The 12772-nt window shown below is 40.3% G+C and overlaps 1 protein-coding gene across 1 annotated transcript in view; it reads left to right on the top strand.

The window, feature by feature from the left end:
• Positions 1-4812: 4812 nt before the first annotated feature.
• The window catches only part of SLC35D1 (solute carrier family 35 member D1), a 45010-nt gene continuing 37050 nt past the window's right edge, over positions 4813-12772 (top strand). Inside the window, exons 1-7 of the mRNA XM_019732211.3 lie at positions 4813-5503; positions 6316-6349; positions 6447-6533; positions 7199-7266; positions 8827-8898; positions 9501-9569; positions 11690-11792. Of these exons, the coding sequence (XP_019587770.3) occupies positions 5301-5503; positions 6316-6349; positions 6447-6533; positions 7199-7266; positions 8827-8898; positions 9501-9569; positions 11690-11792 (636 nt within the window). The 5' untranslated portion in view covers positions 4813-5300. The remainder of the gene's footprint in view (positions 5504-6315; positions 6350-6446; positions 6534-7198; positions 7267-8826; positions 8899-9500; positions 9570-11689; positions 11793-12772) is intronic.

Raw genomic sequence — 12772 nt, 5'->3', positions numbered from 1 at the left:
TATTTCCATGGAGGTCGTTGGTAACTTAGGGATGAGCAGCTTCAGTGTAGTGGAAGGGATAAAACTAGTAGTTTGGTGTGGGTTGAAGAGTGATGGAGGGCAGAGCCAGGGTGAATAGGTAGATGGCGAGGCCAATTCGTAGAGAGAGAAGATTCAAAACAGCTGACATAAGATAGATCTATATGAAGTTCAGTTGTAAACATATTGAGTTTGAAATGTCTTTGTATCTTCAATGCCTAATGTGATATCTGGTATGGTAGTATTTGTGAATGGGTCACGACTCATTATGACTTCAATAGATTATGGTTCCTATATCCTGGTTTTTCTCCTTCATACGGTAGATAAACACTAACCTTGGTAATTGAAGGAGGTAATGGCATTGCCAGAACATCTTATAAAAGCAAGTATGTCCACCTACCCCAAATGTGGCAGGATTGTCTCATGGAGGAGCACAGACTGAGGCCAAATCTGTGCAGTCACTTAGAGCTGTGGGACACAGGTTACACCTAATACTGCCTCTTGGCCCTTGTTTTCCTGTTGATTAGTGGTTTCACCATACATACTCTCTAGATTGGTAAGGACGAAATGAGACAATGAATTTAAATTGTAGCACATTGTTAGGCTTACCATCTGTCGAGCGGGCGTTCCTGCTCACAGCGCCATTTGTCGTGCGCGGAGGCCTTCTCGCAGCGCCATCTTTCAGGCGGGGCGGCCTGCGGGGTTTCTGCTCCCGCTCCCCACACAAGAATGCAGGATATGGTGAGGCCGAAAAGGAACACCCACGGAGCCATAGGTAGGGGAGTCATACCACTATGGTCTCAGTGGAGGCTGGGCCCACCAGATGCGTGACCTGCCGTCTGCCTTTCCGCCAACCGACCGACTAACGACTCTCCTCCACTCTCTCCACTCTGTTCCTCTCTCTCGGCTCTCCTCTTCTGCTCTCCTCGGCCCTCCTCTTCCGCTCTCTTCGGCTGTGCTTGGCTCCTCGGCAATCCTCGGCAATCCTTCGTAGCCGTAGCAGTTATACCAGCGGCCAATCGGTTAACCGGCCACAGCCGACGGCCAATCAGCCACAGCCGACGGCCATTCACCACCCAAGCCAGCACCCTTCCACGTGAGGCCGAGAGCCTGTAAACTACTCTCTGGGGCTCTGTCCCCACACTATCAATGGTCATAAATTCATTCCTTCTAGCCCAACGTAGAGAAGTATGAGGCACTGCAGAGAAGTTCCTTCTGTGCTCTTTGGTTCTCAGAATATTTAAAGCATGGTTCAAATAGAAAACACATATAACTTTTGTTCCCTGGCTATAATGTAATCAGTGGGGCAACACAGCAGGGCACTGGGTATGATCTAGCTTGGCAATGAAACAGAAATTGGTGAGTGAAGATGAACAAGAAAGGCCTACACAAATTCTGGTATAAGAAGAGCAAGTGAGCCAAGGGAAAATGAGAAGTGTAGGGAAAAGAAATAATATGAGTCATGTTAACAAGTAGTGTACAGAATCAATTTCCCTCATGGAGAAACATGATGGCTAACGCACAAAAGATAAAAAGACATGATTTAATTAGATTTTTCTGCTAGTAATTCCACTCAGCAAGATATAACATATATTGACCTACAATGTTGACATTTCCAAATAGATGTGTACCAATGAGATCAATTAAATCCAGCCTTTCAAATTTTATACTTTTTTGGATATCGTTCAGTCTCTACTCACTTTTATCAAATAATTTATAAATCTCCCACATATAATTCTGTGATTAATATTACTGAGGTTAGGAAACAGGTCTGAGTACCTAAAAGTACCTAAAGGTCTAAACATCTATGATCAGAACCCTTACTATGGTATGTGAAACTGTCTTATCTTTGTGGCCACCTAATGAGAGTGATTGACTCCATTAGAGTTAATAGCATGTTTCTGAAGGTCCACAAATCATTACTGGTGCTGAGAAAATCCAACACAGTTCTTGGCCTGTCTATGGTAGATCTCTAATATTTATTAACAAATAATGTAATCACGCTGAGAAAAACAACAGCAATTGTTTGGATTAGTACTGTAGAATTTATTTTTATTTCATTTTGTGTAATTGTAATTGAGATTTATTTTCATTTCATTTTGTGTAATTGCAATTGATTTATTGCAGAAATTTAAACCTCGCATTTCATACTCCATGGGGTAGCACTTGAACTATTATCTGGCCCTTTTCGGTGATCTCCATTGTTGCCCTGTGACTTTATAAAAGAGGGTTTTATTTTCATAGTGTTAGTGGGAATATAAAATTGGTACACCCTCTTTGGAGATCAATTTGTTAAGTCTATGAATCAAAAAGAAACAAATGTAGCCTTTAATTGACCGATTAAACTTCTAGAAACTTATACCTGTACAAAGTTGAGTAGACAAGGGTAATCAAGGCTGTGTTGTTTATAAACTGAAAAACTGGCAAAAACCTAAATGTCCATAGGAAGGGTTGCATGAATTATGATGCATCTAGCTGATGGAATTCTCTGCAGTCATTTTTTAAAAAAAGAATGAGGTAAAGTTTCTGTATTGCCACAGAAAGGTCTTCAAGGAATACTAAGTGAAAAGAGAAAGGTTGAAAAACAATAGTAGTAATTATTATTATAAACAATTGTGAAATGTGTACTGTATTAAGCACTTCACCGTTATTAATCCATTTAATTCTCACCACCACCCTGAGGAGGGTAAAATGGGTTATCCCCATTTTACAGATGAGAAACCTGATGTACAATAATGTCAAGTAACTTGCCCAAGGTCACAAAATTAGTGTCAGAGGCAGTGTCTGGCTTGAGGGTCAATGTTCTTACCTAGTTCTTTCCATGTAGGTAAACAATGTATAAAATATGTGTGTGTAGGTATACGCATATGTATGTATATGTATTCGTATGTGCACAGAAAATGGCTCTAAGCATAGTCTCCAAACTGTTAGCAGTTGCTTTCTCTAAAGAGTGGGTTGGGATGGGAGAAGAAGAGGGGAAGATACTTACGTGATACAAGCCTTTTTTGCTTGTTTGCTTTTGGTATGAGCGACATTAATATTTTTACAATATTTTTTTTCACAGGGGATGTTTCTCAAAATGTAACTTTCTAGTTATTTTTCTTCTTCTGCTAGCAGTTAAAGAAGAAATTTGGGCTCTTTTCCTCATTGGTAAAATGTCTTACCATTCATTGTTTCACTCAGCAAAAACATCTAAACGGTCCTAGACATCCCTGCCTGTCCCTGTCCTCAAGAATTTCACTGTCCAGTGGAACAGACTAGACTGACAAGCAAACATGTATTAATAATTCCAGACCCTGTATAAAGGGGGTGCACAAAGATGGGGTGGGAGCGGCACAAAGGAGAGACGTCAGTTCTGTAAGAGCAATAAGAAGGAAGGCTCCCAGAGAGAAGGTAATGTTTTGCTTAAACATTGAAGGAAAAGTAAGAGTTCTTCAGGAGACGGGAGAGGGAAGATAGAAAAAGCGTCGATGGAGGGCATAATGGGAGTAAAGACACCTAAGTAAAGACACTGGAACCCACATTGTTCTTCCCGGGACTGGGTGTAGTTTGACTTAGCTGCAGCTTACGGAAAGAAAGGTGAGGTGTGTCTCCGGAGATGTGGGCAGGAGCCACGTTACCCAAGCCCTGTGGGCCATAGTAAGAACTTCATCTTGTGTGCCAGTTATTCCTAAGGAGCATTCAAAGAACACGGGTGTTCCCAGCATAAGTCGAAAGATACAGATCAAAACATATACATACAATGGAATATTATCCAGCCTTGAAAATGAAGGACATTCTGACACATGATACGTGTGGATGAACTTGAAAGTGTGCTGAATGAAATAAGTCACACACAAAATGAAAAATACTGTACAATTCCACTTATATGTGGTACCTAGGATAGTCATATTCATAGAGACAGAAAGTAGAATAGAGGTTACTAGAGGATGGGGAGGGCAGTTACTCTTCAGTTGTTACATAATTTCAGTTTGAGATGATGAAAAATTTCTGGAGATGGGTAGTGCTGAGAGTTTCACACAATGTCAATGAACTTAATATCACTGAATTTACACTCAAAAAGTGTTAAAACAATAAATTTTATTATGCATATTTTACCATAATAAAAGAAACAGGCTAAATTGGTAAATTTTGTTATATTGACCACAATTTAAAAATACATTAAAAAATGTAGATAATATAGGGAAATAATTCAACACTGTTTTTTTCCCTTGACATTAAAATTAGATGTTATCTCTTTGCTTAAGTTGATAATGATTTGTTTCTGTTACATAATAATGGCTACCACTTACTGAAAACTAGCTCTGTGCTAGCTTTATATCCATAGAGATGAAGAGATGCAGTCTCAGAGAGCTCAACTAATGGTCCCAAGAGCACTCAGCTAGTTTGGTGGCATTTCTAGGAAACCTAGAATTGGAACTCAGCCCCCAACACCCTGCTCTTTCAGCAGTCCACAAGGTGCTTGATTATCATCTTGCTACTTTTTTGGATATGTCAACACTTTTATTAAAAAAATTCTCCCTTGATCTGCAAAGAATGCATTCGTTGTTTTCTGAGTTCAGAGAATGTAAAAAGTTGAGGCAATACAGAATTAAATGTTGAGTGTTTACTTTTGATCCAAATCTGATACGTATTTTTGAAGGGCTATTACCTTCTGCAAGAGAGACCAAAAGAACCTTCAAAATGAGGCAAGACGCTCACAACCTGCGAACCACGTCCTCAGCCAGCCACATGTTGCCGAATGGAGGACGGTCTGTACTTTGTTGCGGTCGTTATCTGGAGAATACGGCTGTGAGCCTCCCGGCCGCTCGCTTCCCCCATCCCAGGTGCGCGTCCGCGGAGACCCCGCGCGGCTGGCGCGCAGGCGCGAGGTGGCGACGTTTCTCGGAGGCTGTGCTTCCCCGCCTGGCGCTCCTGTGTCCCCGAGTGTTTTCCCCCTTGGCTTCTTGTCCCACTCGCCCCGTACCCTGGGTCGCCGCTGCCCCTTCTCCAGGCCCTCTCCACTCCCTGCCCAGGCCAAGCCCGGCGCGGCCCCGACCCTGTGACCCCGCGTTGCACCATGCCCGAGCAAAGTCCACGGGGGTGTGAACCCCGGCGTTCCTGCCCCTGGGCGGGGACGGGCGGCGGCCTTGCGGGAAGCCGAGGTGGTGAGCGCGCAGCCGACCCAGTCCACCGGCCCGAGCCCCGCAAGGCCCCCAGGAACTGGTGCCGCAAGTCCCCGCGCTGCTCAGCGCCGCCGCCAGGCCCGCCCGCTGCTCCCCTCACAGGCCGCCGCCGCAGCCATGGCGGAAGTTCATAGACGTCAGCATGCCCGGGTTAAAGGAGAAGCCCCCGCGAAATCCTCCACACACAGACATGAGGAGGAGCTGGGGATGGCGTCGGCCGAAACGCTGACCGTGTTTCTGAAGCTGCTGGCCGCCTGCTTTTACGGCGTGAGCTCCTTTCTCATCGTGGTGGTCAACAAGAGCGTGCTCACCAATTACAGGTAGGGCTGAGGCGGCGGCGGCCGAGGCCGCCGGGACGGGCGAGCGGAGGCGCGGGACGCCTGCTCCCTGGACTTGGCTGCCAAAGTTAGAGCTGAACAAAGTTGGGCTGGAGCTGGGGAGAGCGGGAGGCTGACACGCGGCCCGGGCGGTGGGGTCGGCTGGGCGCGCCGGCCTGGGGTGGGGGTCCGGCTCCTACGCGGAGCTCGGGGCGGCTCGGCGCGCGTTCGGGGCCGCGTTTGGAAAGCGCCTGTCTGCGGTGCTCGCTGTGCAGCGCCCTAGAAACCCTGCTCTTCCGAGCGCTGGAGCGAAGTTGCTCCGTGACTTGTTGGCCCCGGCGCCTGCCAGACAGGGAGCAGCGTGAGGGATGCCCGCTGTTCCCCACAGCCTGGGCCGGGGCTTCAGGGTACCCCGAATTCGCTGACAGTCTCTGGGGACGTGCGCAGCCTCAAGACCATTTAAAATGATCCTGATGCTGTCACTGGGATTCCGAGGCAGAAGCAGTTCTGCTTTAAAGGTGTGAAACCGTATCTTCACTTCCTTCAGAAATACATTGCACGCTGCAGACTGAAATTGTAGAATTGGACAAGCTGAGGCAAGTGACCGCCCGAAGCTACAAAATCAGTTGTCAGGGTTGCCCTGACAACTCGCAGGGACTTTTCTCACCGATTTTCATTTGGACAAGGGGCTGACGCTGGTGTGTTTTCTAGCAAAATGCATTTTAAGGTTGCCAATATGCAAATTGAATTCACAGAGCCACGTTTGGGTTTTTCTAACCTCCCCCTCTTTTTTTTTTTCTCTTACGGTTTTGTAGATTTCCCTCCTCGCTCTGTGTTGGACTTGGCCAGGTTAGTTGGAATCTTCAGCATTGCGTGGTTTATGTCGTTAGAACTTCTGTGTGTGTCTTTATATGTAGAACAGTGAATCTGTGTTCTCTGTTTACAGATGGTGGCTACAGTGGCAGTTCTCTGGGTGGGAAAGGCGCTCAGAGTAGTCAAGTTTCCTGACCTTGACAGTAATGTACCTCGGAAGGTAAATAAATAAACAAACAAACAAAGTAATACTAAATAAAGTAACACCTTATTTTCTGAAAAGAAGTCACTATATATGTATATTTGATTATCAGTGCCTGGCATTTTTCAAAATTACAGCCTTGATGTTAACCAGTCCAGTGGGTATAATAAAGGTAAAGAAAAAAGCCTCAAGAAATCATGTGTTCAGTTTTAATTAATGAACAGTTTTGGGGAGTACAACCATTTTACATTTTGTACATCCATCTAATCTAGCCAGTGTATTCTGAAGTCGTTATTCTTTGGGTTTATTTTCTTATTCTGTCTGCAGCAGTCCGACTTCACATGAAGATGAAGTGCTTTCCCTTTTTCTGCTGACATTAAAGCTATGGGCTAGCACATTATCATATTTTAAAGCAAATGATTTGTCTGTCCCACATGGTTTGGTCATATTCATGTTTTTATTTCTTTTTTCTCCCTCCATGCTTCTCTCTTTCTGCCATAGTAATGTTGTTTATCCAAGAATAATGTTTGGGTACTTTATGGGGGCCAAAATTATGTATGAAAACTAATCTTATATTTTAAGGGGAAAGAATTTGACCATATAAACAAAACTGTTTCTGTTTGAAAAAACCTTGTTAGCTATCTTTATTATTGAGTTTTGTTATCCCTTTTTAAATTTTCTAGACGTTTCCACTACCTCTACTATATTTTGGGAACCAAATCACGGGACTGTTCAGCACAAAGAAACTGAAGTATGGATAACTTTATTTTACTAGTGAGGTTGATATAATGTATTGAAATTATACTTGAATGTCAAATATTTAACAGATTATTATTGATTGGGGGGGGGGGAAAGAAATGACCAGAAAGCTTCTGTTACTAAATAATGATTACACTAAAGGTTTTAGTTTAAGCTCTTTAAGTTTAAAGAGAAAGAGGAGTTTTGTATGTTTGGGGTTTTTATCCCTCCGTTTAATGATAGAAGCCTTAAAATGTTACAATATGCTGATAGGAGTTTTCCATTATTTTTCCAGACCTATAGTTGTGAAGGATATATGCCAGGTTTTTTGTGATTTAAATTCTTTAATATAATTAATAAATATTACATTTTTGGCAAATTCCACAAGCAAAATAAGAGGGTGGATATGAGAACTTTCACAGTTTTTCTTTTAACATGAGGTAGTTAAAATAACATCAGATGGAACCTTGGTTGAAATATGATTAATATTTTACCCATGGCTGTATAACTGTAGAGACAGCGTATTCACTTTTAGAAAGAAGTGATAGCTCTCTATTCCATGACAACACTGTCTTGTTATCCTCTAACCTCCCAGTTCTTGGCTTCTCCACTTAAGGAGTGTAGTATTTATTGGGTGTATGTGATATTACAGTTATACACATAAGAAAGCCATTTAACTTATGGCTTCACCACTTCCACACACAGGAAACTCCTGGCATGCTGGATGACTGTAAGATGGAGTGAGGATCAGAGACAAAGTGTTTTTCATTTCCTCTTTCTTCAGACCCAAAAAACCTGACATAATGACCATGATAATATCTCTGGGTTGGAATTAAATTTATCATGGGTCGGGCATCCTTTTCTACCTCATTATCCATTTGGAAAGAAATGCTGCAAAGTGCTGCTTATATAGAGTTTGCTCTTTTTTCATCCATCCATTCATCCATCCATCCACACCCTATCTTTGATTCCCAGCTAAATAGAAAGCACTTTGCAGTGAGATGAGATATATTCATAACTATATTGCAAGTGGCCATATGTTAGAATAGTGCAAGCAAAATGCTCTAGGAATTTAGAGGAAGACACAATTACTTCCACAAAAGGACAATGAAGGAATGTTTCATGGGGTAAGATTATAGATATTATTTGGAAGATTGTGGGTGGGAAGGGAGGTCAGTAAAGAAAGGAGAAAGAGGTCTTTTAAAGACTAATGTTACTCTTCAGGGTGTTTGCATAATAGGCAGGGTAAAATTTTATAAAAGGTGGCTGTTAGTCTCTGATAATACATGTATGATTTCTACCATTTTATAGTAGTTAGTTTGGTGTTTCTCACTTCTAGTAGTTTTGAAAAAGCAACCCTGTCAGGCTTTCAAATAAGAAGTATTTCTGAAATAAGAGTTTAATTTAACCACAGATTAACCAGTATGGGATTTCCATAATGGAAGGAAAAGATTAGCATTATTTTAAAATACTAATTTGGAGAATCTTTCAAAGCAGTTAAAAAATAAATTGTTAAACTTTATTTTACCTAATTATCTTAGTTTGTTTGTTTTTTTGTTGTTGTTTTTTGCAGCTTGCCAATGTTTACAGTTCTGAGAAGGTTCTCCATCCTGTTTACAATGTTTGCTGAAGGAGTTTTACTCAAGTGAGCTAAATTTCTAATATATCTAGTCTTTTACTTGAATCACCTAGGAAAGGCACCCATCATAATAGTTTAATAATAATGTTAACATTTTTTGTCTTCTACTTTATTTTTTGGAAAGTTTAAGCAACTTTCTCCCAGATAATTTATGGGAGAAGTAGTTGGGAAAGTTATGAATTAGAATTAGAAACCTGTTTGAACATGAGATATTCTTTCAAGAATTTCTGTACCTATGGCTGCCACTGGGTGAAAAGCCATGTCAGAACCATCAGTATAGGTTTTAAACAGTGTTCCTGTCTTGGCTACTTTTACTGCAAATATGTGTGACCCTTTTCGATCTAAAGAAATTCCGATTTGTTAAAGTTCAAACTCAATAATAGTAACAAATGATAAGAATAAGGAAAAAAATGAGTATACTTATTTATATAAAAAATAAGTTTTTGCTTCATCAGTGGGGTTCTTTTAAATATCCAGTTCCTTGGAAACATTTAAAATATGGTTGTTTATAGCTTTTTTCCAAAGAAAACATCTTTTTTTTTTGGTCTGTGATATAAGTGTGAATAAAACCACATGTATGTATTAAAAAAAAAATTTTTTTTTTGTAGGAAGACTTTTTCTTGGGGTATTAAGATGACTGTATTTGCAATGATTATTGGAGCCTTTGTAGCTGCCAGGTAAGATGTGGGCCTGTATAAACCTATGAATACATTAGAAATTATCAATAATTGTTGATAAAGAATGATCACTAACCAATAAAGGTAATTTTTTTTTTTATAGGCTGAATAAGAATCATGTCTTAGAAAAGCATTCAAAAGACTTCAAAAAGTTAAATCTTTTTGAGTGTGTTAAGATCAAGACTGGCAAAATCTGATTCTTGGAATTCTAAAAAGTTAAATTCATGTAATTTAGAATTTACTATGCTATCTTCTACTTACTGAGCACAGACTGTGTGCCACACAATATGTTTGACATTTTACACATTATTAGTTATGTATTCACAACTCAGAAAGGTATGAATATAATTTTCCTATTTTATAGTTGAGGAAACTAAAACCTCAGTTCAATAACATCTTGAAGGTCACACAGCTAGTAAACAGCAGAGCTGGCGCTAGAATTTGAATCTGTGCCTGATTCCAGAGCCTAAGTGCTTTTATAAACCATGTGGCATTCTTTTACTTAGCATACTGCAAAAGAAAATAGTGTATCAGAAAAGGCAAATGATCATGAATTATTTGCCTTGCAGAATAATAAATAATAGAATTGCTTTCTTTGGGTTCACTTAAGATATATCACAAATGCCATAACTTAGATAGTCTATTAAATATTAAAGCTTTTTCCATTGTTCTTAAGCTTTACTTTTCAAGTGGATGAAGAAAATATATACCCTAAGACTCAGAAAATTAAAATGATGGCTAGAAGCCTTCTACAATGTATCACTCAGCCCAGGGCATGTATATGTGGGTTTGCTAGTGCCACAAATTCTGCCTGACATGTATTTTCCATTTGGGAAGTCCAGTGTGCCTCTTGGATTGACTCATTTATCTTCATTATATTCTCGTGGTATAGATAGGGGTGAGTGCGGGGAGGGAATATAAGTCAAATTTCATTTCCACCCTAAATCTCCAAGTGAAATTTCATTTTTCAAAAAAGGAGGGAATGAGAGTAATTGGTTACTAGAATTTCGTTATATAGCTGACTGCTTTTCCCTCTAGGCATTATTGCCTCCTAGGAGAAAAATTCTATGTGAGCATCCTACCTTTCTTTTTGAGGTGCCCTGCTGGTCTTGAAGCATTTCCTTGAAGCTGGTGGGATCCAAAATTGAACCAAACAACAGGTTTCTCAGGGCTAACTCTGGCCTGCAGAAAGTTTCTAAGGAAGATTGCTGTCTGGACCAGCCTTATCTAATTAGAACCTTTACCTTGGGAAAGAGATTGGGAGGGAGGAAGTCTGGAGTTAGGGGGTTGTCAGGCTGCTTGGAAAAATGGGTGTGCGTTAGTGTAGTTGCACCTAAAATCGCAGTGGCCTAGAGTTCCTCAAAGCCTCGTTCCATGTAGTAGTTTAGATACAAATATGTAGTATCTTTGCAAAAGCACAGAATGTGGGACTACTATTTAGCTATGGTGCTAAAGTATGATGAAGCCATACTTTTCTTAGATTTTCATTTATTATATTCAATTTAATAAATTGTTATCTCTACTAAATACTGGGAAACATCAGTTTCCGTAATCCCACTAGTTATACCTTATAGGGGCATTAAGCAATTATTTAAGTATCTGGGTTCCTGCTGTGCGCTTGGATACTGTTGTAGCTTGATCTCAGAACTAACCGTGATCCACACTCCGGACATTCCACCTAATGGCCCAACCACCTGTGCAAGATAGTCCTAAATGTTGTGTAATCTTTGGAAAAAGACTTGTTAACAACTCATCCTTTTGATTTCCTTACCTGGGAAATTGAGCTCTGATGCCTTCTGCTTGCTTTTGTGAATTTGGTTGCTTCTTCTTGTTGCTTGACTGTGAGTTCAGAGCAGTATGCTATTAACTGATATGATTGTTTATTACTATTGATTTTGTTTAAGTGTAGTGCTTCTCATTTCTGAAGATTCTCATTATTGAGTATAAAATTGCAATTTATAACCCAGAATCAAGAAATACTAATAGTTGACAAAATGCCCAATGTTCAGTAACCTAGACGAGAATATGCTCTTGCAAATACTGTAGTTCAGACCTACTTAAAATTAAATGCATGTTCTTTAAATGTAATTTGTTACTAAAGCGTTGCTTATGTTTTGCAGCTCTGACTTGGCATTTGATCTGGAAGGATATGTTTTTATTCTGATAAACGATGTCCTGACAGCAGCAAATGGTGCATACGTGAAACAAAAATTAGATTCCAAGGTAGGTAACAATCTTAAGCTTCCTTAAGAGATGTTACTGATGTTGGGAATGATAATGTCAATTCATCAGGGAAAAAGTAGGGAATAAAGAAAAATACTTGGGGGGATGGGAAAGAAACGGGATCTCTGAGGGTAGAGAAGAGTATCATAAATGTTCATCATGGCTATGTGCTAGAGGACGTGGTAGGACCTGGATAAAACAGAAATATCTGGAAGCCCTGGGACAGATTTGAGAAGTGAGTGTGCAAAGGGGCTGCAGAAGAAGAATGAACTTCACGTATTTGGGGACTTCACTCCCTAAAGTGCTACAAATTATGGGAAACTTTAGGGAGCATTAGGATCTGTCTCTGTCAGGAGCAGCATTGAATTCCCTGGCCTAGATCTCATACACATGAGCTTTATATACCCAGCTCTTTTCTCTCAACCTGCAGCATGCACACAAAGGCTTTAAAGATAGTTTTTGTTAGTTTGTCTGCTATATACTTTGACATGGACACACTAAATTTTATTTTTAGATCAAGCCAGGTCATCAGAAAGCTGAGTATTTGAGCCACATTGCTTTAATACAATACTGTATAAGATTGCATTATTTTAAGAAGAAGCTATGTGGAACTCAGCTTTACAGGTCATAGATTTGTTTTTGAAGGAGTTGTCCTTTCTCTCATAATGTATCCTATCTGAGGACCCATATGAGGTATTTATCATAGATGTCACCATAGTTTTTCCTGAGGAGCTGGTGTATTTTTATCTTTTAACTAAATCTTGTAACTGACATGGCTTTATCTATTTTCCTACCCACGTTTTCTCTTCAGTCAAATGACTTTGCTTAATTTTGAGTCTGCTGTATTATATGTACAGTATTTCTGAAACTACTTCAGGTCCTTTTTTGAAGTTCAGATTATAAGTGCAAATGCCCTACCTACTTGATAGTAATATTCGTATTGAATTTGTATCGTCTTAGCGAGGAACTTTGCCTTCTCT

The sequence above is a fragment of the Rhinolophus sinicus genome, chromosome 14 (genome assembly GCF_057876585.1).
Source record: "Rhinolophus sinicus isolate RSI-liver-muscle chromosome 14, RSI-T2T, whole genome shotgun sequence".
Lineage (NCBI taxonomy): Eukaryota > Metazoa > Chordata > Mammalia > Chiroptera > Rhinolophidae > Rhinolophus > Rhinolophus sinicus.
Note: the sequence above shows the minus strand (reverse complement) of the source record. Positions and strands in the feature narration are given on the sequence as shown.